Raw genomic sequence first — 24,786 nt, 5'->3', positions numbered from 1 at the left:
TTTATTAAAAGTTAGTAAATTTAAAATATTATTATTTTTTTAATTCTTATTTTACTTAAAATTAGTAAAAATAAATTAAAATTTTATATTTGAAAAAAAACTATTATACTAAAAATCTATTAAAATTAAAATTTGTTTGAAAATTTATTATTTTTTTCTTGAAAAAATATTTTATTTTATTAAAAGTTAAAAAATTTAAATTTTTTTAATCTTATTTTACATAAAATTAGTACAAGTAAATTAAAATTTTACATTTGAAAAAAAAAATATTATACTTCAAATGTATTAAAATTGAAATTTTTTTTAAAAATTATTTTTTTGTTTGAAAAAATATTTTATTTTATTTGATTAGTTAGTAAATTTAAAAGTTTATTTTTTTTAAAAATATTAGTTTAGTTTTTTTAGTAAATTTTAGATTTGAAAAAAAAAATTATTATTCTTAAAATGTATTAAAATTAAAATTTGTTTGAAAAATTATTTTGTTAAAATTTAATAAATTTAAAATTTTATTTTTTAAAAAAATTCTTTTTTTACTAAAAATTCGTAAAATAAAAGTTTTTTTTTGAAAAAATATATTTTTTTATTAAAAATTTTGATAATTACTAAAAATTACTTGTTTTTCAATTAATAAAATTTTATTTTTGAAGAAATATTTTTTTTTACTGAAAATTAGTAAAAGTAAATTAAAACTTTATTTTAAAAAACTGTTTTTTTTACTAAAAATTAGTAAAACAAAAATTTTATTTTTGAAAGAAATATTAATTTTAATAAAAATTAGTAAAATTAAACTTTTATTTTGGAAAAAATATTTTTTTTATTAAAAATTAGCAAAATTAAATTAAAATTTTATTTCTGAAAAAAATTCTTTATTTTACTAAGAATTAGAATTTAATTCTTAAAAAAATATTTTATTTCACTAAAAATTACTAAAATTAAAGTAAAGTTTTATATTTGAAAAAATATATTATTATTGTAAAAATTGAGCAAAAATAAAATTTTAATTTTAAAAAAATATTTTTTTTATGAAAATTAGCAAATATAATTTAAATTTTGTTTTTGAAAAAAAAATTACGAAATTTTATTACAATTAAAGCTTTATTTAGTAAAATTAAAACTTAATTTTTTAAAAATTATTTTTCTTTATTATTTTAATTTTATTAAATTAGTAAAACTTCAGTCAGTTGCAGCAAATACTGAAAACCATAAACAAAACGCACTGAATAAATTTAATTTCTGTTTTTGAGACACTCCATTGCACTACTCTGCTTAAATTCCAATCTCAACTCCCACCAATAAAAGCACAGATTGTCACACCGTTTTTGTTTCTAAGTTTCGTTTATTATGTAAATAATATTTATTTAATATACACTTTATTTATAGAAGTTTAAATTTTCAAGATATACAACACTTTCACCAGCATTTGTGGTGGGCTTCTCAAACGGATTATATATGTATGTATGGATCTTTCAAAACTGCTTATAAATAAGTTTTTTTTAAGTATTTGCTATATAGTTTTATATTTTTTACTTAATTTACACGTTGTTGTTCAAATTTACAAGAAAACGAATAAAAAGAAAAATACCAAGAGTAAATAATGCACAAAATTTTACACAGAAATCGCAATATAAAACGTCACGTGACTGCATATACACACAAACACACACATCGAGGAGACTTTAGACAGCAATGGAAAGTAGTAAGACTCGTAATTATGTTAGTCACATTCCAATATTGCCAAAAATAAAATAAATGCAGACACGTGAAAGTTAAAACGCTTCCTGCCATGCAAAAATTTGTGCATTTTTTCAAAGAGTAATCAAACGAAATTTGCAAATTGTTGCATATTTATGTTTGTTTATTATACAAGTGGCGCTAGCTTGTGCTGAAGTGTTGAAGTAAAGTGCAACATACATGACGTGCAGCGTTATACACTCAACGCAGCATACAAATAAATAAAAAAAATACTTTTACGCACAGTGCTAAAGCAAAGTGGAAACAATACCAGACAGCGAATTATAGCAGAAATCAATATATTTAACAAAAAAAAAAACATAATAAGGCATACGGACGAACATGGAATGTGTTTATAGTTTTAGTTTCAAAATTTCAATTAATGTTGGCTGAAAAACACAGGCATTGAAGACTTGAAATGAAAGTAGGAAGTACACTTATTTTTGTTAAATTTTTGTTAAGCCAATTGCAAGGTGGTTTTCACTAAAAACAAAAATATGCACCGTCTTTTACTTCAACTGTAAGTAGTCAAATAATGTTAAGAGTTATTCAATGTTTTTGGTAAAACTATATTCTTGCATTGATAACTGCAGACACCGCTTACTTAAATGAAAAAAATCAACAATAACGACGACGCTGATGATCTTGATGTTTTACTCTGTTGTTGCGGCAGCTGCATGCTTCCTCATTTGCTCTCACTTAAAAGTCTTCGTAATGCCCGACACATCCTGAGCGGTGTTCTTTTTTAAATTTAGAAATGGCTGCAAGCTACAACTTCAACAATATAAGATGATGATGGCGGAATTTAGAACATAATACGTCAACGAACATAACAAGTGGTTGGTTGGTTGGTTGTAGATGGTTTAGGTATGTACTTGTTTGTTTATTTTGACATGTGGTTTCATGTTACTCGGTCGCTTAAATTAATTGGCAGTTGCTCTGCTGTTTACATAGAATTGCTGGGCGGAGAACAATAGTGTAATCACGTAGATGCAGGCAGCAATCCAGCAATTGTAGGCATTCTGAAAAAAAAAAACATTAAAAGTTAGTGAAAAATAATCGAAATTTTTGAAAGTAGTAATTTTAATATACATATGTATGTGCAACAAGGAATGTAAGCTAGTTTCACTGTATTATTAATTTGATCAAGGTCATGAACACATATCACGAGTATATATTGTATGTACGTATATATTAAATTAATAATTTCATTATACCTGGCTATACGCGGCGTTGGCTGCATTGTAGAAATCATCTACAGTATGGAATTCCTCACCGATAGGCAAATCTTCAATAAGCGCAACGCTGTGTATAAAGAAGAACACTCCCATCAACACCTGAAACAAAGAAGCAAAAGTATTAGAAAATATTTGGTGATGAATAAAAGTACGCTAAATGCACATGCTTAAACGTATACGCTTTGTAAATATCACGTAAGCGTATATTTTACATTAATCTTCACATTTTTATCTGGTATGGCTTATCTATTCCAGAGGAAGTCGCCAATCACCAATATATAATATTACACAAAATACTGGTTACTCACCAATTGTATGATTCCCCAAACGGAGATGATCAAACCGCAGAGTGACAATTTTGGACCACAAATTTTCATTTTGTTGCTTTATTTATTTGTGTTGCACTGAAAGGTAAACGGTGACTTTTCTTCTTGAACCTCGTACAATTTTCCACAAGGAAAACTTACAAATTTTCTGCCGTCGTCGAATTGAAGTTGAAGAAATTCGCGAAGAAAAATGTCAGTCAGGTGAAAAATATAATCACATGACAGCTTCGACCAGTACGATGAAGTGCTGTCAGACTTTAACGATTGACATTAAATATTTTTAATGGATTTTCTGGCGAAATTGAGGATTTTTTGCGTTGAAAAAATAAATTGTGAGCACAAATAAATTGAAACAATAAAATGTGAATATGAAATGTATAAAAATCAAAGAACTAAAAATTATTTAACAACAAATTGCAATACGTATTTTATATAAAAATTTTGAAACTCAATTTGGTATAAACGAAATTATTAAAATTTCCAGAACAGCGCGTTATCCATCACTTCCGTAAACTGCCATTCACAATAGTAGTTGTAGTAGCTTCTTCTTTTTAATTGTATTGAAGTCACAATTAGTGGTACAGCAAATCATGAATGACTTTTTAGGTCTAATACAACGAAGAAAATAAATAAAAATATAAATAAAAGAGTTTAGGACAACAAAGTCCATCTAAAATCGACGCACTGTAAATAAAAGCAAATTATTCAATGAGATATTGACAAATAAGTATCACTAAGCTGAGAGTTAGTGCCCAATAATGCCAACAAATATTTACCATGAAAGACAGACGCGTCAGCTATGCGCACTTCATACACTTAATAATCTTTTCCAAGGTAATATATACTGTTATTGCAACGTTCTATAAACATACTAAAAACATCTATTAAAGGTGAACAGTCTTATACGAAAGAACAATTGGATCAAATATGCAACGATCTAAGTCCAAATGTTTGGATCAATCCACATCGATCTCCATTGGGTTTAGGCAATTATGACATTAATGTTATTATGACGGCACTACAATTGCGAAACTGCGAAGCAGTTTGGTTTGACAAACGCAAGTAAATGCAAAACAATAGTTTGACAAACTTGTTATTTTATTATACTTATTTAATTTTATTTACAATTGTTTAGAGACCCGTCCTGCATCGATTTGAATGCAATTGTCGGTTTCATTCTGAACGTGCCTTCGGACTACAAATTCGCATTCGTCACATTGCCACTGCAGAAACGACATTGGATAGCCATACGTCGTATCGAAGGTAAATACTACAATTTAGACTCGAAATTGCGTGAACCCGAATGCATTGGCGGCGAGACTGAGTTAATAACGTATCTGCGAGCACAACTGGAAACCAACAAGCGAGAATTGTTCGTCATAGTTGAGAAGTCGTCAGCTGAAAGCGAACAACAAAATTCAATTTGGTTGAAAACTGGAACAATAGCGAAACCGCCAAGCGACGGCAATGGCTCCAGCCATATAGCGTAAAGGAAAAACGAGACAATTTAGTGAGTTCTCTAGTCGTTTTCCGCTTATAAAAGGTTAAGAAAAATGCGACAGCTTCAAATGTAATTGGCTTTCGTGCCATTTAAATGTTTTCACTTACTGCTTGGACACTATTTTCTACGTGTAATTCTTAAGGATAATATAATTAATCTCGAACAAACTTTTGCGGAACCCCTGAAACCAATAATGTACAAGTACGGAACAAATGCGCAATGTCAACTATACAAATATTTCGTAACATAGAATTGAGTAAAGTATCATTCAATCAACTGAAGTAAAACTCTAACTGTATATATAAATTTGTATGTAAAAATCTTTATTCGAGTTCTGTAAAAATTATATATAAAAGACATAATTTACGAATATAACAATCTATAAAAGACAAAAGTATATCGTGTATATCGAATGATTCGCATATTTTCTTAGATTTTTTCATTAAATGATATGTATGTTCAGTTACATATTTATTCGACGGACTTATGTTTGTAAAAATTATAAACACTTTTTAGATACTGTTATATAAACTTTGTAGACACTTGTACTGGAGTAGAAATACTAATTGACTAAAAACTAGACATAACATGGAATGATTTCAAGCTGCTTATTTTTGGCGCTTTCACAAAAAATGGACGGATTTTCGAGATTCCCTTTCGAAGTTTTAAATAGTTTGTATTTATTATTTTCTGCAATACCACTTAGATGTCAGTTTGTAGCCCTCCTTGGGGAAGTGCAGCAGCTGCTGCAGCAGCGGCAGACGTACTCTGGCCGGGTGGGGGACGTCTTGGTCTAGTGGGTTCTGGTGCAAAATATTGTTGTGCTTGTTGTTGATAAAAGTCATCTGTAGGACCACCATATTCACTTATATCACGATTACTAATTTCATTTAAATGACGATAACGTTCACGTCTTGCTTCTACTATATATAATATACCCGCTGGTAATAACATAACACCACCCACCACAGCTAAGGCAAATGACCAACCCATATCATTGTTTTGCCATCCTGGCATCCAGTCACGGGAATCTCCTTTCGCACCGAATATTACAACAGCCATAAAGCCAAATATAGAAGCCAGCACTTGGCAGGATCCAATAGTTAACAATAGGAACACATAACGGTCGTCGTCACGAGAGGTACGCAAAAATGATAATGTCAACGGCAATGCAATAAGGCACAATACGAAACAGAGCGTAGCAAATACTTGCACAGCGATATAGAAACTTGGTAGAAGAAAATCGTGTATAATGTAATATTCTTCTTCGAATACCCACATGCATCCATCAAAGACGGTATCGTAAAACCGATGTATATCCTGGAAATTATTGAAACACACCTCCCATAGTCCAAGATTTGTAAAGCGTGGATTGTCAATACGACCGTCTGTGATTAGCCAGTAGGGTGTGACGAACGCAATCAGAAACAATAAGAAGGATACAACGGAAATTCCAACCGCTATACGTGTTGTGCGATTACTGGCCCCCATGATGGTTATATTTCACAAACTTAAAACAAATTCCAATTAAAAATATTTCAATAAATTTACTAACGAAAATATAAATCTCACTAGAAAACAAAATTGTTTTCGTTCCTTTTCCACGCCCAAATCACAAATTGAATGACACACTGGTGTTGAAGTTGCCACATTTATATGATGATTTTTATGTTAAAAAAAAAACTTTATTTGATGTGAATATCGCCCTATTACAGCAATATTACAAAGATATAAGTTTGATAATATTATTAAGTTTTATTAAATATATACCATTAATAAATATGTTCTGAAAGTGTGTATTGCCCACTTACCAAAAACCAAATGAGTGAACTCAATAATCCCGCAAAACAATGTATAAATCTGTCAAACATATGGCAGCTTGCCTCAGTGTTTTCTTTGTGTACTCACTTTGTTAGAGACGCACCTGAAGTTTTTTGCTTTCATTTAAGGTATACTTTTATTAGAAGTGAAAAATGTATTTTTAATAACAAAACATTGTGCTTTTTTTTATATTGTAACTAAGGAAGTTTTAAAGAACGAAACCAAATTAGTGGTATCGTTACGGATGGATTAATAATTTCGAAGGTGCTCTAAAACAACCTTCGATATCTGCCAGACTGTTTTGTGCAAACACACAGATTCACACACATACAAATATACGTAAAAGTAGTCCATTCAACTTTGTCAAGAAATTAATTCAAAAGCAGTGCTGAAGGGATAATGGCTTCCGAAATTGAAATTGTAAATCTTAACAACTTTGAGAAAATACAGAATTTTCTAAATGACTCAGCGTACAAGGAAATACTCGAAAATAGTGAAAACTTTAATACACGTTTGTGTATCGAACGTCGTCTACGTATGCCATTTTTGGACCCACAAACTGGTGTTGCGCAGACACATTGTGCTTTATTCATGAAACAACGTCAACGTATGCCAGGTTTTCGCGATGGCCAAATATACACCTATCCATCAGCACGTTGGCGCAAACCGAAACGCCAGTATTTGCTTAATCATCACCATAGCTACCGAGCCTACCAGTATCGTGAACCTCATTACCATCAATCCACTGGTAATGCCTCGGTGCGCGATCATTATCAAACTGAAAGTGCAGGTAAATATGTACATATAACTTTTGAAATGCTGTGTTATTTACATTATTGCGATTGCAATGACACGTTGATATTGTAATAAAAAGCAAAATCAATAAAACCAGCCAATAAAGCGATTGTAATATTTATTTTATAGATATGAGCTATAATTTTCACTGATTTGAGTTAAATTATTTGTATTTTACATTTTATTTATGTTATCTCATTTATTCTTGCTAGCAATCGTCGCAGCAGATGGCAATTCCATGAGTGCTTCGGGTGATAATGACAGCAAAGATTCGCATGCCAATCCAGAAAAAGATTGGTTCCATGAGGACATTGACATGTCTCACTATCACCATGTCGATGATTTTGAGGATGAATTTGAATCAGATAATGACTACGATGAGTCGTACAGCAGCCGCGGTAAACGTAAGCGTGGTTCGCGCTCTTCACGCAAGAGTACAGCAACTGCTGATGGCACACCAAAACGTGGACGTAAAGGTGGCGGTATGTAAACTTACTTTCAAGTGAACGAAAACTTTAAAATTTAATATTTATTTATTTTCTACCACAGGCAGTCGCCGTCGTAACAATGCAGATGGTGAAGGTGGCGGTCGTCGACGTGGTGGCGCTAACAATGCAAACAACAATAATGCCAATACTGCAGCGGCAGCAGCTGCCGCGGCTGCTGCAGTGGCGGCGGCAGCTAGTGCTGTAGCTTCCAGTATGGAGATTAGCAATTCGAATTCAGCTTCACCAATTGGTACGAATGATGAAACTTCACAATCGGCAATTGTTATGCCAACTGTTGCACCGGTTGCAGGCACAACTTTCGACAAGACATTAAGCGAAACTAATGTAGTGGCTGCTGCCGCTGCTGTTACTAATGATGTCGCTGCACCTGTGCTACCCAGTACAAGTGCGGTTAGTGGTGTTACAAGTGTCGCCGCAGTGCCAACTGTCACACCGCCAGTGACAGCTGCTGCTAGCATTGTTACGCCCGTTGTAACGGCTGGTGCCGTGAAGAAAGATCTTAAAAATAAATTGCGCGCCGATCGTGAGGTAGCAACGCCATCAACTTATTGCGATTTCTGTTTGGGTGATCAACGTGAAAATAAAAAGACAAATTTACCGGAAGAATTAGTTTCCTGTTCGGATTGTGGTCGTTCCGGTCATCCATCTTGCCTACAATTTACACCGAATATGATTATATCGGTGAAACGTTATCGCTGGCAATGCATCGAATGCAAGTATTGTTCCATCTGTGGCACTTCAGACAATGACGATCAATTGTTGTTCTGTGACGATTGTGATCGTGGCTATCACATGTATTGTTTGTCGCCACCGCTAATAACGCCACCGGAGGGCTCGTGGAGCTGCAAACTTTGCATGGATGAGTTTCATAAGGATGAAAAATAATAAATCTTAAGTAATATGGCCAACGAAACATAATATTGAATACCACTTCCAGTACATAGCAACAATGGGAATAGACTGAGTTGAATTAAGAGCACGAAATTGATAAAAAAGCAAAGCACTGCGACTTGGTCTTATATAAATATATAAATATATATATACACCTACACTTTCCTCATTTATGTTTTTGATTTAAGTTACAGTGCAGTATTGTCGCATATTAATACTTAAAGTAACGTCATATTGCATTGTTTAAATTTTTAATTTATTTTTTAAATATTTTTGTAAATTAATTTTTTTTTTATTTATTATTTTTTAATTCTATTTATTTTTTGAAATTTTATTTATTTATTTTTTATTTTATTTATTTATTTTTATTTTATTTTATTTATTTTTATTTAATTTTATTTATTTTTTTTTTTATTTTTTATTTTATTTATTTTTATTTAATTTTATTTATTTTTTTTTTAATTTTATTTATTTTTTTAATTTTATTTATTTTTTTTTTATTTTATTTATTTTTTTTTATTTTATTCTATTTATTTTTTTATATATTTTTTTATATATTTTTTTATTTTATTTATTTATTTTTTTTTATTTATTTTTTTTTTAACTTTATTTATTTATTTATTTTTTTTTTTAATTTTTGATGTGCATCAGGTAATAACTTAACGCCGCTAACTAAGTTCACAACATTTTTAAGAACATTTTGTTGTAATTTCGTTTTAATTTATCTTAGTTTAAGTTGAAAAGATTCATACAATAGCAACTTTTTGTGTTTTAGTTATAAAATTAGTCTTATACGAGCCCACTATGCCGCCGCTAATGTAAGCAAACATTTAACCGTGAAGTATATAATAGTATTGTAGCTGGAAACCACACAGATGCGATACAAGTATTTTGCTTTTATATATGTTTCTATGTGCATATGTGTTAAAATCATTGTAATGAAATTGTCTGATAAAATCTACATCTTTATATGAACAGTAATAGTAGCTAAGAAAATGGTATTTTTGAATAATCTCAATTTCTGTTTAGTTCCGTAAACTTTTAAGCGAAATGTGTGTGAAATATGCGAAATTATAAATAAATATAAATTTTATAAGTTCATCAATGTAATTTGCTTATATTCAAAATCTCTTCCAAGTTTTGGGCAATAATTTGATAATTACATTAGTTAAATTATGTTAAATAATAATCAACTGTACAACCATATACCAGTATAAACACTTGAAAGTACGCCTAAATGGGAAAATATAATGTAACTCATTATTATTTATTGAGCTTAATAAGAATAAAACACGACTTTCAATGCAATGAGTTTGGTTACTTTTCACCAATTTTTTAAACAGTTGTTGTATTTTTAGTGTACGGTTATTGTTGTTGTTTCAGCGGCATAAAACATTCACTAAATAATTTTGAGGAATGTTACCGATTTGGCAGTCCTTTGCCGTATAAAAATGCGGGTCCGTTCCGGTTACGTAGAACCGACGGTATTGTGTTTGGTATGAAGCTAAGATTTAATAACAATATTTTTAAAATATTCGTCTGATGTTTCTCAACAAAAACTTGCGCCGAGCAATTTCAATTCGTAAATCACTAAAATTGCTTGAGTACATTGTGCTATTGAGAATACACACACAAACAAAGAAGCATGAAATTATCTGTACTTTTGTTGTATTATTTATACTTTTCACAATTGAACTCGCACAATTTTTTTTTAATTGGAAAAAATTGCTTTTCATGAACTCAATTATTATTTGTGTTGTTTAATTCTACACTTTTTTTTAAATAAAATCAACAAAAAATTCGGAAATACAAATATTAAGCTGCTTAATTATGGAAAATGAAACACAAACACAACCACAATTGGAACGGCATGAAGCACAGTTATTGCAGCAAGCGCCAGTTGAAGCACAAGCAGAGCAAACGGAGGATATGGGAATTGTAACAGAAGAGATTTTAAGTGATGCTTGTGTAACGAACGAAGACTCCTCCACCTGCATGTGTGTACAAGAAGCAGACTATGAGTCAGCAAATATTGCTAGCGAAGCGGAAGCCTTGCAACAATTGGAATGTGAAGCAGAGGATGAACAACAATACGCACATCATGTACATCGTCAATATAATCCCAAGAAGAGTGTCTCCTTCAAGACATTGGTCGACATCTTTCAATTGAGCGATGCATGGCAATTGCATGTGAAGAAGAGCAGTTTGAAAACGGAAGAGGATCAGGCCAAGCGACGCATACTGCAGCGCAACTATTAGATCGACGTAAACACACACACATGCATACATACATACATATAAGTGCTTCATCATACCATTTGTCTTGGCTTGCAAATGCTGGTGCAACAACAACTTTTATGTGAATCGATGATCAATGTTATTTCTTTATACGAGGGTGTGACAAATTCCAAGTGTACTATATTTTTTATTAGATTAATAGATATCTTACGTTTTCTCTATGTAATGTCTGTAATGTTGGTGTGTAATTGTACCTAAGCACATACGCACCGACCACTTAGCTAGCTTATTTTCTGTTTTAATCCCGTCAAGGCGTAAATATGTAAAAATCGACTAGTTTGAATGCTCGCGAAAATAAAATGTGGCATGAATGTAACAAAAACAAAAAAAAAAAACACGATTAAGTTTTAAGTCAACACACACTTGGGAGGTGCTGACTTTAGGTGTTGGCACAGTTGGTAGTGAAGTAAAAGCGTCGCTTAGTACGCAAGTGTGAAGTCATTTTCATGCAATTAGCATTCTCACCTAGGCAGTGTCATGTTCTAACACATTTAAGCGTGAATTTTCTGCATGTTTACACATAAACATTGTGCAGCAAGCAAATCTGCAGAGAATCTCTACATTAGTGTATGACTTAATTGTAGCGGCAGTTGCAGTTAGTTGTTCAAAATGGTTTGTGGTACGCGTTGCTTTTGGTTTCTAGTGTTCGCCATTCTCAATAACGGTAATATACTCCTTGATTGCAAGAAATTACAAAGGAGCAAGCGATTTCTGATATTTCCACGACAAATGCCTTCGCGTTTTAGTGTAAGTAACAATGAAATTTTAGAAATATAAAACTATTTATTAGTTATATTGTAGATGTTATCAAATTTAGTATTCTATTTGTTACTATTTTTAACAAAATTTTGTATTTAGTTTATTGCTGGCATTGGTATACCAGCGGATCTCGAGTATGAATCTCTTACCGTTGGTTATATTTTGAGGGCACAATTCTATGTACCCGTTAACGAAACGGTTTTCCGTGAAAATCCATTTTATCCAGAGTATAAAAGTGAACACAATGTCACATATGATCATCATGATCAGCATCATAATTATAAGCGTAATTATGGTTTGCATTCGAGAGCATCTAAGCTGCGTTGGAATTTGTATACATATATTGCGGAACGACTTAATGGGTAATTGACAAAAAATGTATTTAAAGAAAATATAACTAAAATTAAACTAAATATAACTATTAACTATAGCACATTTTAGTAATACTATTTTAAAATTATTATTATTTAATTAATCTTAATTATTTTTTATCGAAAATTATAATTTTTTATTAAAGCTATGGTTATAGCGGCATTGAATGTGTGCTGAAAGCAATATGTGAAGCAAGCGCGCTGAATTTCCAACGATATAATGGCGTTTTTGAACAGATCGTGCATATTTTATTGAGGTATTTATTATTAGTTTTATTTATTTACAATATATATTGCGCACATTTCCCAAAGGAACATATGGAAATAATGATTTTAATCTATAACTAGCCCCAGTAGCTCCGTTGACAAAGCGACGCCGGAAAGTGTGCAATACATAGAAGCAGAGAAATTCGGTAGAAAAACCGGAGATTGTAGTTTTTACAATTGTCGAATTAGTATACTGGATTGGATATCGAGTGTACTCAAAATCTAATCATGAAAGTTTTAAAATTTAATTTGACAAATAATTTAAAAATAATATTTTTATTATACGGTCTTTATCAAAACGTACTTAAATAAAGAGGAAATCAGTAATGCAGAATATTTTATTTAAAATTCATTATATGTGTATCCTTTTTATTAATTTCGACTTATAGTGCAACTAAGTAGAGTTGGAAGGTTACTTTATTAAAAATCTGATCAGCTGAACAGTTGACAGCTGTCAAATACTGACACTTTTATTGAAAACTATACACATTAATTTATAAAAAAGAAGCGTGAATTTTACTACACTCACTTATATATGTAACTTGGCCATACAAAATTTGTTTTTAAAATTTATAAAATAAAACACACATCTTTTTTAAAATTCAAATTCTTTTCTCCAACTTAACTTTAATGGCACTTGGTGTTCTTATAATCATACCAGCTTCGAGCTCTAGATCCTGATTCTTCATTAGCGGTAAAATTTTAAATTTCTTTAAAATGTTGACCAAAAGCGTCTTAATTTCCAGCACAGCGAATTTTTGTCCTTCAAAATATATTTATACATATAGTAATTGTTCTTATTAGAAGAAGAGTAAAGCATTGAATACATACCGATACAATTTCTTTGTCCTGCGCTGAATGGTACAAAAGCGAAAGGATGTCGCCCGGCTGAAGCTTCGGGCGTGAAACGTTCCGGATCGAATTTGTTTGGATTTTCGTAGTATTTGTCACTACGATGTATATCTATTATGTGTATAGTAATTTGTGCACCCTTCGGCAATATTAAATTGTTGGCAAGACGTGTCTCATTTGCAGCCTCACGCGCTATGACTGGCACTGAGGGATATAGACGGAAAGTCTCTTTAATGAAACACTCCAGGTACTTAAGTTTGGCTAGCTGTGCAATCTCCAATTGGCTCAAATCATCTGTTGGGATAAGGGGGAGGGAGAGAGAGATATGAAATGAACTTAAAGACAGTTACACAGTTACACAAAAAAAAAAATATGACCGAGGATCTTACTATGTGCAGTATATGTTTTTGGGGTCGTTGAATCCGAATTCGAGGTCCATTTAACCACATCAGATCAGGGTGTCGACATAACCGCAGAAATCCAATATGGCGGATAGCGATTCATCGGATTCGCTTGACACTCGCTATTTGGCGGTTTTCGTGGTCACAGGTTACGAATCCGATATCGGTTTTTCAATATTCAAAATGGAGGTTCATACACATAGTAAGATCCCCAGGTCATGACAAACATTTTTTCCTGTGTGGCTGCTTTAAAAGAGAGTAGACTACAAACCGTCAACATATTCAAGTATCTCGTGATAGCAACGTTCTTGCATTTCGGGATATAGTGAGAGATTCATGAGGGAAAATAACAGCGCCATCGATGTGGTGTCGAAACCTTCGAACATAAACGTGTCCACTTCCTCACATATACCCGCATGATCGATGAGTCCATCGCGTTCGGCGCGTAAGAGCGTGTCCAACATGGCGTAGCGTTTCTTCGTATTGAATCTATATTAACAAATAATTGGAATTATATCAATATATACTTCAAGTTCCATAGCATTTACTCCTGATTGTCCTCTTCATTGCCTTCATTATGTTCTACCTCCGCCGCGAAAAGTTGGCGCCGTTTATCAATTATCTCACTGGAGAAGTTATGCACAACTGTGATGTGTTTCTCGATCTTAGGCGCTAAAAATACTTTATATATGGGATCGATCATGTAAAAAGGATTGGCGAGTCGCATCAAAAATACTTCCTCGATCATTTTGAAACTCGCACGATATTGATCCGCATTCATTTGCTCATCCAGTTTGACACCCAATGCGGTCTCTGAAAATAGTTTATTATTTATTAATAATGAGAAGTCATAAAGGATATATATAAGGACCAATATCAAACCAAATTACTATGAACTATATAAAACGCTGAAACATTGACGAAATAGCTTACCACAAACGGTGTTGAGTGTAAATTTTGGTATAATGTCGTTCAAAGTCACCGAACTTAAATCACTAGCTTCCAAATTCTCCACAAATTTTTTACTTTCCTCTCTGAAAGAAATTTACAAACATATGCATATTAGTAAAAATATAATTACTTTTATTAAGTGTGAAAATAATTTTGTAATTAAATATGAAAACTCACTTAAAAATCTCTTCGAATTGTCCCAATATGTTGAAATGAAAGGCGGGAGTCAGCATTTTTCTACGAGAGTGCCACTTCTTGCCTAAAATAGTATTAAAAATTTGATATTTCTATTTCCAAAAGTATATTCTCAAAGTAATACTTTACCTGATGCCGTCAGCAGTCCTCTATTCAAGAATGGCACCATAAAATCATAGACAATACCCTTGGAGATTAGATTTTTCTGATCGCTCATCACCAGTTCAGCATCCTCGGCGGTGATTATGTTATAAAAAGATGTAAACAGTCCATATTGTAGATAACTACGTTTCATTTCGGCGGCAAGTTTGCGCGAAAATTCGAACACTATTCGAAAATAAAAATATGTATTTATAAATTTTCGAAAAATATTAGAATTTTTCGCAATCACAGAATTTTATCATAAATCATAGTTTTCACTTGATTTTTTCAATATTTAATTAAATTACAATATAAGTACTTGTAAGAGTCAATTATAAAATATATAAATAACATAGATAATTGAACTTTGAACCCATTGCTGAAGATTGATTAATACCATTCACTACTACTAGCAGCTCAAAAAGTTGCATGATTACTTTCTTTAACCACACTACTAGTAATTAATAAGTAATTGTTTAGTAATGGTAATGGTAATGGTAATTAATAAGTAATTGTTTAGTAATGGTAATGGTAATTAATAAGTAATTGTTCAGTACTGGTAATGATAGTCAATAAACAATTCAATCTCTAATCAGAACACACACAATCTTTTCAATCAATCAACAATTTCAGAGACATTGCATAAACACACAAACTTACTATTATCGGGAGATAATGCCAAATCGAAAGCATTGCCGAATATTGTACGTCCCTTGGGCAGCGCCACTGAATTCTCCAACGGTGTGCCATCAGCTGTACGCACACGCTTCGCAAACAAAGTCAGCACCACATAATCCTTATTTAGTTTGTACAGCCATGCGATTATGATCGCACCAATCACCAACGTCCAGAACACCATGACGTATGAGTTACAATTCAAATTGATTGCGAATTTACAATGACTAAGCAAAATGCAAATAAACACAAATTTGTAAATGAAAAGCAACGGTATAACGCGTACGCCACAAAGTCAAGTTCACAACTGAAATTGTCTAGAATTAATAAAGTGTAGTGAACGCTAATAATAAAATCAAGAGCAATTGTTTATCAGCTATCTGAACATACACACTTTGCGATGGATACTTACAGACAAATACTATATACATGTATGTATGTAGTTTGAGGCGTGTGTGCAACTAATCTGCAACTAATAACATTCTAGATAAGATATGTATGTTTATATATAAGTGTAGATCGTTAGTATTATATTTCATAATGTCTTCACCCTTCCCTAACCGACAAATATACTGAGTGTACAGCGAAGATATGCAATTTTATAAAGTTCTTCAACTTATGTGTTTATTACTTATATATTGTAAATAAAACTATTTAATTCGGTTTGTTCAAAGTCGACTATAATCTATGAAAGATTAAATAAAAAATAATATATATTTTTTTAAGTTTTGCTTATTGAAATGCTTGGTGCTTGTGATGAAATTTCGGTTAGAGGAAAATTGTCTGTATCGATCTTGGTGTAGTGCAGAAAACAAATTTTCAAAATTATTATCAAAATATTAGTAATATTGAGACGAAATCATAAAATTCATGGTATTTATAAATATCTAAGGATTTTTCCCAACACATTATTATTATAAAAATAACCCAAAAATATATAAATATGAGAAAAAAACATATTTCTATAAATTAACATATACAAATCACCCACAAATGTTAAAACAAAATTTACAAAAATCTGAAAATTTTCTGAATTTATGTACATTAATGTTAAGTTAAATGTGGGCGTGGTCATTACCATAATAGTTCTTAATAGTTTGAATCATTTTGAAATTTAAATTCCTATCATATCTGTTGACTTGATTCTTGTGGGGTTTATATGTCATTCATACATATTAGTCAGTGACTAATACCTATGAATACTAACGGAATTAATGGGTGAACAATTGTTTTTTTACTATGTGAGTATGTATGTAGTTTTGTTGATAATAACGCTTGGCAATTTAGTTAATCAATGGGTGCCGAAGAGCGTGACGACAGTTTCGAACTCAATATGAAATTGTGATAACATGAGCAACGATTTACTAGTGTTCACATTTCAATTACATCTATAATTATATATACATATGTAAGTATATGTATGAATGCCGGTTTTGCATTTTTATCGTTTTTTAAGTAGCTTGTTTCATAAATTGAATTTATTTAACCCTTGTTATGCTAATAAAATGTATAAAAATCTTACCAAGAACTAAATAAAATTGAGATATGTATTAATCTGGACTAAAATAGTAGATATCAAGTCAGCCAATTAAAAATAGGTCCGTCTAAAATAGTCACAAGTTATATAAAAATAATAAAGTGAAAAAACGTCTGCGCCATATAAGGGTTAATTTGAAATATGTGTAATAAAAATATAACCACAAGCGAAAAAAGTATTATATAAGTAAACATGACTAAGCACTTATTTGCTTTACAGACAGAATGTAATGTTATTTTATTTATAATCCACTTGATAGTCTCTTGAATTATCAAAGAATTTATTAAAAAAGTAATATTTGTAATGAGAATTGATAATAAATAAGAGCTTTAGGGATTACAGTTGGCAATTTACTTACGGAGTGAACTCTAATCTCAAGATAAACCATAAATGCTTGCGGATCTGAAGATCATAGCTAGTGCGAACTTGTATATTTCTAATATTTTGTTTTTTAAGCCGCTGCTCAGGACCCGTACTCGACTTTCAACCACGTACTTGGGATGTTTTGAAATTTTGTTCAGCCAGCAGCTGCGAGGGCTCTTTACTCGACTCTCTGACACGCGATTACGATGCGAAGAGAATGACTTGCAAGACGATTTTCAGTTTCAGATTAAGATTCTCCATCAACGAGTCTTTTTGATACGCTCACCTGGGAACTATTTCCAGAAAGTTGAGATTTTAGCAATAAATATAGCCTATGTTACTCGGGGTGAATGTAGCTTTAAAATGGTGAAAGAATTTTTGAAATCGGCACAGTAGTTTTTGAGTTTATTCATTATAAACATACATACAAATCTTTCCTTTTTATAATAGTAGTATAGATTAAATTTAAAACAAATGGATACAAGAGCAGTAGTTAGAAGTGAATTCAACGATGCAGGAGTTGGATCAAACCTCCATCAGCTGTTCGAAATCCATTTAAAATACCCCCTTTAGCATAAAAAGCATTTTTTAAACCTCAAACTCTTCTTTCCAATTTAACTTTGATATCATTTGATGACCTTAAAATTATTCTAGATTTTAGCTTTATATCCCGGTCCTTCATTAGAGGTAATATTTTAAACTTCTTTAAAATATGTACCAAAATAGTTTTCATTTCCAGCATAAGGAATTTTTGTCCTATCAAAAAATATGTTTGAGTTAGGTAAAGTTCGAGTCAAGCATTGCGTACATACCAATACAATTTCTCTGCCCTGCTCTGAATGGTACAAAAGCGAATGGATGACGCCCGGCTGAAGCTTCAGGCGTGAAACGTTTCGGGTCGAATTTGTTTGGATTTTCATAGTAAGTTGGATTACGATGTATATCTATTATATGTATAATAATCTGCGTACCTTTCGGTAATATTAAGTTGTTGGCAAGTGGCGTCTCGCGCGTCCAATAACTGATACGGAGGGGTACAGACGAAGAGTCTCCTTAATGAAACACTCCAGGTACTTCAGATTGTTCAAATGTTTGATTTCCAATCGGCTCAAATCATCTGTTGGCAAAAGAGTGAGAAAGATATAGACTAATGAGTCAAAAGGTTAAGATACAAACCGCCTAAATTTTGAACGATCTCTTGATAGCAACGTTCTTGCATGTGTGCATGAGTGCAAATATGAGTGCCATCGATGTGGTGTCGTAGCCCTCGAATATAAATGTGTTCACTTCCTCACAAATACCCGCATGATCGATGAGGCCGTCGCGTTCGGCGTGTAAGAGTGTGTCCAACATGGCGTAACGTTTCTTCGTATTGGAACTAATTTATCGATACAATTAATTGATTTGAGAATTTTAGATTTAGATGCATGCCACTTACTCTTGATTTTCCTCTTCACTCCCTTGACTTTGCTCTAGTTCTGCCGCGAATAGGTGACGACGTTTGTCAATTATCTCAGGAGAAATTATCAACAACTGAAAGATGTTTCACAATTCTAGGCACTAAGAATATTTTATATATAGTATTGAAAACGTAAAATGGATTTGCGAGTCGCATCAAAAATACTTCTTCGATCTTTTTGAAACTGGCAAGATATTGATCAACTTTCTGTGGGTCATTCAATTTGACACCCAAAGCAGTCTCTGTAAAGAGAGACAAATAGTTTTTCCTATAAAAAGCAAAATTTAAATCAGAAAGGACATTTTTTAGAGATAACAATGTTTCATATGGTTATGCTTGAAAGCTTTGAGACTGGGAATCTGTGCGCAGTTGGGTAGACTCCTAACAAATGGGGTTTTTATAGTTTACCGCATATAGTGTGGATTGTAAATCTTGGAATAACTTCATTTAAATTTACAGAATTTAAATCACTGGCATCTAAACTCTCCACAAATTGTTTACTCTCCTCTCTGAAAGAAATGTTAATATATATTTATTAAAAATGTGCTAAGTTTTAATTATATTTAAATTAATTATGAAAGTACTTCTGTATGAAAACTCACTTAAAAATCTCTTCGAATTGTCCCAGTATGTTGAAATGAAAGGCGGGAGTCAGCATTTTTCTACGAGAGTGCCATTTTTTCTCTAAAGCATTGGAAACATTGAACGAATATCAATCATGTGCACATATTAATACATATATTCTCAAATAAATATTGTACCTGCTGACGTCAAAAGTCCTTTTTTCAAGAAGGGCTCCATTAAACTATAAACAATACCCTTAGTGATTAGATTTTTTCGATCGCTCATCACAAGCTTAGCATCCTCAGCGGTGATTATATTATAAAATGGTGTAAAGAGTCCATATTGGAGATAACTGCGTTTCATATCGGAGGCGAGTTTGCGTGAAAAATCGAATACTGCAGGGAAATTAAAAATATGTATATATTATAAGAGTTTATTGTTAAGCAACCTGGCGATCATCAGCTGAGAGTTAGACGGAAATCAAATCGTTTCACAGCATTTCGATATGCATATGTATATAATTTCAAATCTATTTTGACTAGTTCTAGGGGTTACAAACAATCTTTATATAAAAAACTCACTACTATCTGAGGACAATAAAAAATCGAAAGCATTGCCGAAAATTGTACGTCCCTTGGGGAGCGCCACTGAATTCTGCAACGGTGTGCCATCAGCTGTTCGTACACGCTTAGCAAATAAAGTCAGCACCACGTAATCCTTATTTAGTTTGTACAGCCAAGCGGTTATGATCGCACCAATCACCAGTGTCCAGAGCACCATGACGTATGAGTTACAATTGGAATGAATGCAAAACTAAAATAAATTAAAGTAAATTACTTAATAAATATTAACAAATGAATTGTTAGCCACAGTGTAAGTAAGTAACTAAAATTGAAATTGAATTGAATAGTAATTTTACAGATAATTATCAAGCCTTCTTGGTCAGCCAATATACTGAAAAGAGAGAAATATGCACTTTTTTAAATTGTTCAATACATTTAGATACTTCTTCGTTTAACCCAATGAATATAATATTGCGATTTCAAAGGCAGGAAAATATTATAATAGCATATCTGCTAGCGGAACACAATCTTCATGCTATAATTATTAATTTCAGAACTTTTTTACAACTTATTCCGTCGTATCAGTCACGGGTTCTTTGATGTCTTGGAAGTTGTGATCAGTGGTTCAGAGAGCACGGTATAGTGTGAGGTGATTCCAGACCCGGTGGTATCACTATGGACCTCATAAAGTCCTAGGTTCGTCGTCCGACATCGACTATGCCTACCTTCCTCCTTACGCCGCATTTGACGGACATAGGTCACTGTTGATTCATGTGAGTTTTACTAGTTCCTTTAGACCATATATTTGTCCCACTGATATTAGATAAATTATTGCTTTATATTCAATTTCATAAACTCGAAACTAGCAAACTTCGCTAGGTCCACAACTAGAATCCTTAGCAGCTCTTTCTTTAAGATGTTCAGCATATAAAATTTGAAGGTATGTATTTTTCCAATAGCTGTTAAAAACTGTATTTTAAAGAAAATACTAAAATCGTTAATTTGGTTGACGGGGTCATACTTAACTCATACATATACATATATTTATGGATTTAAATGCATAATATTGGTTGATAAGAGTGCTGTAATATTTATTTATAGTTGTTCAAGTGTTTGACAAGAGATGGGTACTCAATATAAGTGTGTGATAAGAATGAGCAAAATTTCTTTTCTATGCATATAAACTACATGTTCATATTTATTTGTCTATGAATGCCGGCAATTATCACATTTTTACTGTTGAGTTTCATTTAAATAGCTTTTTAATTCGAATGCATTTCCTTAACCCTTGGGTGGTCGAAGATATATAAATGTTTGCAAGAAAATTACGAAGAACTACATTTGCCGGAAGGCTTTGAGAATGTTGTCGAGCAGAGATTTCTTGGTCGTATGTATTAGAAAGAGTATGAAAATCGATTATCATCGATTTAGTTATCTCAATCCACATCTAATGGCGCTCGGTTTTTAGTATACATATTATATTTGGGACTGAAAACGTAAATGGGGTTGGCGAGTCGTATCAAAAATGCTTCCTCAATCATTTTGAAACTAGAAAGATACTGATCCACTATGATCTGTTTTCTCTCTGTCTCTCTGGTCGGTTTTCAGTAGTTCTATAGATTTGAATATAAAAATTACTTCAAATTATTTTATCTAGATTGATACCATGTATTTTGATCTAGATCCCGATCCCTGACGGCTCCTTTATCGACTCCTTTTCTTGTCTATATAAGTATATAAGTGAACTACAATTTTCTCTTCATAAATAATCACTTCATCATTTTAAATATATAATATAGATTTTTTATTAAATAATTTCAATATTTGGCATAAATTTGAGTATACAAAATGGCTTAATTTTCTCGACTTTCAATGCATTTTCCTTTCACGAGTTCTCAGGTACTAAGTCTCTTCTGTAGTTTCACTTTAATCGCGTTAGGGGTCCGTAAAATAATGCCTGTTTCAAAGCGCAAATCTTTCGGATCCATTAAAGGTAAAATTTTGAACTTCTTTAACATGTAGACCAGCAAAGTTTTTATCTCCAACATGGCAAATTTTTGACCAATGCAATTGCGCTGCCCAGCACTAAAAGGTATATACGCGTAAGGATGCCTGCCTTCAGAGTTTTCCGGTGTAAAACGTGTCGGATCGAACTTATTCGGATCCGGGAAATACTTGGGATCGCGTTGTATATCAAAAATATGTATGGAAATTTGTGTGTCGGCGGGCAAAAAGACGTTGTTGGCAAGACTGGTATCGCGTATTACTTTGCGCATTATACCCGGCACTGACGGATACAGACGCAGAGTCTCTTTAATGAAACACTCCAGGTACTTCAGTTTGCCAAGATCATTTACATCCAGCTTATGCAAATCATCTGTGAATGGGCGTAAATAGAAAGTACATTAAGATATATAATCTAGGCAACTTCTAACAAACCGTCTATATGCTCGAGCAACTCTTGATAGCACAATTCCTGCATTTCCGGAAACAATGAGAGGTTCATCAGGGTAAATATCAGCGCCATCGATGTGGTGTCGAAACCTTCGAACATAAATGTGTCCACTTCCTCACAAATACCCGCATGATCGATGAGGCCATCGCGTTCGGCGTGTAAAAGTGTATCCAACATGGCGTAGCGTTTCTTCTTTGTAAAAACGAAGCTGTAGCGTGCAAGTAATGAATTAAGAATAATAAGAGAATTGAAAAAAGAGTGTGTATGTCTAAACTTACTCTTCTTCGTTTGCCTCCTTAACTGGACTTTGCTCCAACTTTGCGGCGAATAACTGTCGACGCTTGTGTATGATATTGCTGGAGAAGCCATGCACGGTTCTTAGATGTTTCTCCATTTTAGGCGCCATAAATATATTATATATGGTATCGATCATGTAGAAAGGATTACTAATACGTGCTATAAAGGCTTCTTCGATCATTTTAAAACTCGCACGATATTCCTGATCATCGAGTTGTTCATCTAGTTTGACGCCCAGTGCGGCCTCTGTGTTTTGAGAACATAAAACAGGAACATAAAAAAGTGATGGGATCAAAAAAAAGGTTTGTTATATGAACATCGTCGAATAGTAAAATATTTAATAATTAAATTGTATCTCACATCGGTTATACAAATTATTAAATACTCACTAACCACAAACGCTATTTAATGTAAATTTCGGTATAATTTCATTAACAGTAACTGTATCGGTATCTATGGCTTCCAGTTGTTCCACAAATTTTTGGCTTTCCTCTCTAGAAGATATAAATATTATCATATTATGTACACAATCTACTATTAATTAGGTATAAAAATTATGCTGCGTTAGTTTTTAGGAAAAAAATCGAACACCATTGATGAATAACTTACACAAAATCACGACTATGGTGTTCTAAGAATAAATATCTAATATGCTGTACGTGTTGTATTAATAAATAAAACATAGAATTCCGCAAAACTATTCTAAAATAATATATATAACAGCAAGCGTCATTAGGATTATCGAAAAAGTTGGAATTTTAAAATTTCTAGTACACACATCGCACATAATTGTTGCAATGGGTATATGTAATGACTCATTAGTTCTGTCTGTATTCGATGTCCATAAATAATAAATCAGCCTAAGTTTAGCATTAGAAAAAACTTTTTTTTAATTTACTTTATCTCAGAAGTAATTAATGGTAATCATTATTGTTTTATAGACCTATTAGTAAACACTCACTTGAAAACCTCCTCGAACTGTCCGAGTATATTGAAGTGAAAGGCGGGCGTTAACATTTTTCTGCGCGTATGCCATTTTTTATCTAAAGTAGAGAGGTTTATAAGAAAGATTTTAATATTTAATGAATTAGATTACATGTAATGGATAATTAAATAGCTTTACAAATTAATTATAAAGCTTTTCAATTACAAACATTATTTTTTCAAGTAATGCACTTCCAAATACCTACCTGTTGACGTCAGCAGTCCCGTGTGTAGAAAGGGTTCTAGGAAATAGTATGCAATTCCTTTCGTAATTAGATTCTTATCATTCAGCAATAATTCGGCATCTTCGGCGGTAATTACATTATAAAATGTCGTAAATAAACCATATTCCACATAGCTTTTGCGCAGCATGGCCGCTGAGATGCGACAGCTATCGAAGAGTACAACTGCAAATTAATTATTATTTATTAATCAATACACACATTTACATATACAATAACATAGTATGCCAACCATTATCAGCGCCAAAACAATCGAATACATTCGCGAATATTGTCTCTGGCTTCGCCTGTGGCACAATCAGCTCCAGCGGTGTGCCATCAACGGTCTTCAAGCGTTTGGCAAAAAATGCCATTACACAATAATCCCGATTTAGCTTGTACAACCAGGCGGCAAGAAAAGCCAACGAGCTGATGAAAACGTACAGCAACATAGCACAAACTCCGCAATTATCTTACACTGTACATATGTATGTTTGTTTGTGTGTGGGAACGTTTTGCAAAAACAACTTCGAAGTTTGGTTTGAATTAAATCTCGTTTTGTTTTAAGGAGCGTATCAAATTTGTTTAACTATTCGTCAGAGCGATCAAAACATTACTGAG

General features: G+C 32.4%; 8 protein-coding genes across 10 annotated transcripts; 4 read left to right on the top strand and 4 right to left on the bottom strand.

Moving 5' to 3' along the window:
• Window positions 1–1,316: 1,316 nt before the first annotated feature.
• On the bottom strand, window positions 1,317–3,536 carry LOC105218586 (ribonuclease kappa-B). The gene is made up of 3 exons (XM_011194281.3): window positions 3,278–3,536; window positions 2,949–3,068; window positions 1,317–2,753 (listed from the first exon to the last, which is right to left on the bottom strand). Exons 1-3 carry the CDS (start codon window positions 3,344–3,346, stop codon window positions 2,655–2,657), a joined length of 288 nt encoding a protein of 95 aa, XP_011192583.1. The 5' UTR covers window positions 3,347–3,536; the 3' UTR covers window positions 1,317–2,654.
• Window positions 3,537–3,753: 217 nt separating this feature from the next.
• On the top strand, window positions 3,754–5,202 carry LOC105218588 (josephin-like protein). The gene is made up of 3 exons (XM_011194283.3): window positions 3,754–4,129; window positions 4,186–4,357; window positions 4,431–5,202. Exons 1-3 carry the CDS (start codon window positions 4,054–4,056, stop codon window positions 4,783–4,785), a joined length of 603 nt encoding a protein of 200 aa, XP_011192585.2. The 5' UTR covers window positions 3,754–4,053; the 3' UTR covers window positions 4,786–5,202.
• LOC105218587 (uncharacterized) lies at window positions 4,836–6,522 on the bottom strand. Its single transcript, XM_011194282.3, has 2 exons — window positions 6,369–6,522; window positions 4,836–6,306 (listed from the first exon to the last, which is right to left on the bottom strand). The coding sequence occupies exon 2, from the start codon at window positions 6,285–6,287 to the stop codon at window positions 5,499–5,501; it is 789 nt and encodes a 262-aa protein (XP_011192584.1). The 5' UTR covers window positions 6,288–6,306; window positions 6,369–6,522; the 3' UTR covers window positions 4,836–5,498.
• Window positions 6,523–6,663: 141 nt separating this feature from the next.
• LOC105218589 (zinc finger protein ubi-d4 B) lies at window positions 6,664–9,043 on the top strand. Of its 3 annotated transcripts, none has more exons than XM_011194284.2 (4): window positions 6,664–6,745; window positions 6,820–7,407; window positions 7,625–7,894; window positions 7,962–9,043. In XM_011194284.2, exons 2-4 carry the CDS (start codon window positions 7,017–7,019, stop codon window positions 8,804–8,806), a joined length of 1,506 nt encoding a protein of 501 aa, XP_011192586.1. In that variant the 5' UTR covers window positions 6,664–6,745; window positions 6,820–7,016; the 3' UTR covers window positions 8,807–9,043. The 3 variants fall into 3 exon arrangements, with proteins under 3 accessions (XP_011192586.1, XP_011192587.1, XP_028900270.1); XM_011194285.3 differs by having other exon boundaries at window positions 6,679–6,745; window positions 6,824–7,407; XM_029044437.2 differs by having other exon boundaries at window positions 6,688–7,407.
• Window positions 9,044–10,480: 1,437 nt separating this feature from the next.
• Window positions 10,481–11,418, top strand: LOC105218590 (uncharacterized). The gene has a single exon (XM_011194286.3). The coding sequence runs from the start codon at window positions 10,643–10,645 to the stop codon at window positions 11,069–11,071; it is 429 nt and encodes a 142-aa protein (XP_011192588.2). The 5' UTR covers window positions 10,481–10,642; the 3' UTR covers window positions 11,072–11,418.
• A 191-nt stretch (window positions 11,419–11,609) lies between these two features.
• Window positions 11,610–12,834, top strand: LOC105218592 (uncharacterized). Its single transcript, XM_011194288.3, has 4 exons — window positions 11,610–11,857; window positions 11,969–12,231; window positions 12,387–12,497; window positions 12,589–12,834. Exons 1-4 carry the CDS (start codon window positions 11,720–11,722, stop codon window positions 12,731–12,733), a joined length of 657 nt encoding a protein of 218 aa, XP_011192590.1. The 5' UTR covers window positions 11,610–11,719; the 3' UTR covers window positions 12,734–12,834.
• Window positions 12,835–12,919: 85 nt separating this feature from the next.
• On the bottom strand, window positions 12,920–24,786 carry LOC105218595 (uncharacterized). Its single transcript, XM_011194294.3, has 20 exons — window positions 24,419–24,786; window positions 24,151–24,351; window positions 23,922–24,003; window positions 23,354–23,454; window positions 22,942–23,206; window positions 22,648–22,871; window positions 22,107–22,585; window positions 20,227–20,458; window positions 19,843–20,040; window positions 19,247–19,323; window positions 19,061–19,155; window positions 18,832–19,000; window positions 15,708–16,014; window positions 15,036–15,233; window positions 14,889–14,970; window positions 14,694–14,794; window positions 14,309–14,573; window positions 14,032–14,249; window positions 13,339–13,653; window positions 12,920–13,270 (listed from the first exon to the last, which is right to left on the bottom strand). The coding sequence occupies exons 1-20, from the start codon at window positions 24,615–24,617 to the stop codon at window positions 13,110–13,112; spliced, it is 3,969 nt and encodes a 1,322-aa protein (XP_011192596.2). The 5' UTR covers window positions 24,618–24,786; the 3' UTR covers window positions 12,920–13,109.
• LOC105218596 (cytochrome P450 4p1-like) lies at window positions 15,903–20,545 on the bottom strand. The gene is given in 12 exon segments (XM_054233448.1): window positions 15,903–16,039; window positions 16,135–18,325; window positions 18,435–18,638; window positions 18,641–18,739; window positions 18,799–18,843; window positions 18,846–19,000; window positions 19,061–19,138; window positions 19,140–19,323; window positions 19,490–19,590; window positions 19,684–19,765; window positions 19,843–20,040; window positions 20,227–20,545. Coding segments are annotated over 11 exon segments (1,353 nt in total). The 5' UTR covers window positions 20,426–20,545; the 3' UTR covers window positions 15,903–16,039; window positions 16,135–18,317.

The sequence above is a fragment of the Zeugodacus cucurbitae genome, chromosome 6 (genome assembly GCF_028554725.1).
Source record: "Zeugodacus cucurbitae isolate PBARC_wt_2022May chromosome 6, idZeuCucr1.2, whole genome shotgun sequence".
NCBI classification, from domain to species: Eukaryota; Metazoa; Arthropoda; class Insecta; order Diptera; family Tephritidae; genus Zeugodacus; species Zeugodacus cucurbitae.
This window is presented reverse-complemented; position numbering and strand designations above follow the sequence as displayed.

What these genes read in the sequence shown, in the direction of transcription:
- LOC105218588 (XM_011194283.3), top strand. Translation starts at nt 4,054, where the DNA reads ATGCCAACAAATATTTACCATGAAAGACAGACGCGTCAGCTATGCGCA. An exon ending in ACTTAATAATCTTTTCCAAG is followed by an intron (nt 4,130 to 4,185) that starts GTAATATATACT and finishes CATCTATTAAAG; the next exon opens with GTGAACAGTCTTATACGAAA. An exon ending in GTTTGGTTTGACAAACGCAA is followed by an intron (nt 4,358 to 4,430) that starts GTAAATGCAAAA and finishes ACAATTGTTTAG; the next exon opens with AGACCCGTCCTGCATCGATT.
- LOC105218590 (XM_011194286.3), top strand. Translation starts at nt 10,643, where the DNA reads ATGGAAAATGAAACACAAACACAACCACAATTGGAACGGCATGAAGCA.
- LOC105218592 (XM_011194288.3), top strand. Translation starts at nt 11,720, where the DNA reads ATGGTTTGTGGTACGCGTTGCTTTTGGTTTCTAGTGTTCGCCATTCTC. An exon ending in AAATGCCTTCGCGTTTTAGT is followed by an intron (nt 11,858 to 11,968) that starts GTAAGTAACAAT and finishes TTTTGTATTTAG; the next exon opens with TTTATTGCTGGCATTGGTAT. An exon ending in ATTGCGGAACGACTTAATGG is followed by an intron (nt 12,232 to 12,386) that starts GTAATTGACAAA and finishes TTTTTATTAAAG; the next exon opens with CTATGGTTATAGCGGCATTG.
- LOC105218587 (XM_011194282.3), bottom strand. Translation starts at nt 6,287, where the DNA reads ATGGGGGCCAGTAATCGCACAACACGTATAGCGGTTGGAATTTCCGTT.
- LOC105218586 (XM_011194281.3), bottom strand. Translation starts at nt 3,346, where the DNA reads ATGAAAATTTGTGGTCCAAAATTGTCACTCTGCGGTTTGATCATCTCC. An exon ending in TTTGGGGAATCATACAATTG is followed by an intron (nt 3,069 to 3,277) that starts GTGAGTAACCAG and finishes TCTTTGTTTCAG; the next exon opens with GTGTTGATGGGAGTGTTCTT. An exon ending in CCAACGCCGCGTATAGCCAG is followed by an intron (nt 2,754 to 2,948) that starts GTATAATGAAAT and finishes TTTTTTTTTCAG; the next exon opens with AATGCCTACAATTGCTGGAT.
- LOC105218589 (XM_011194284.2), top strand. Translation starts at nt 7,017, where the DNA reads ATGGCTTCCGAAATTGAAATTGTAAATCTTAACAACTTTGAGAAAATA. An exon ending in TTATCAAACTGAAAGTGCAG is followed by an intron (nt 7,408 to 7,624) that starts GTAAATATGTAC and finishes TATTCTTGCTAG; the next exon opens with CAATCGTCGCAGCAGATGGC. An exon ending in ACGTGGACGTAAAGGTGGCG is followed by an intron (nt 7,895 to 7,961) that starts GTATGTAAACTT and finishes TTTCTACCACAG; the next exon opens with GCAGTCGCCGTCGTAACAAT.
- LOC105218595 (XM_011194294.3), bottom strand. Translation starts at nt 24,617, where the DNA reads ATGTTGCTGTACGTTTTCATCAGCTCGTTGGCTTTTCTTGCCGCCTGG. An exon ending in TACATTAAATAGCGTTTGTG is followed by an intron (nt 23,207 to 23,353) that starts GTTAGTGAGTAT and finishes CTCAAAACACAG; the next exon opens with AGGCCGCACTGGGCGTCAAA. An exon ending in GGCATTATCTCCCGATAATA is followed by an intron (nt 15,234 to 15,707) that starts GTAAGTTTGTGT and finishes ATTTTCGAATAG; the next exon opens with TGTTCGAATTTTCGCGCAAA.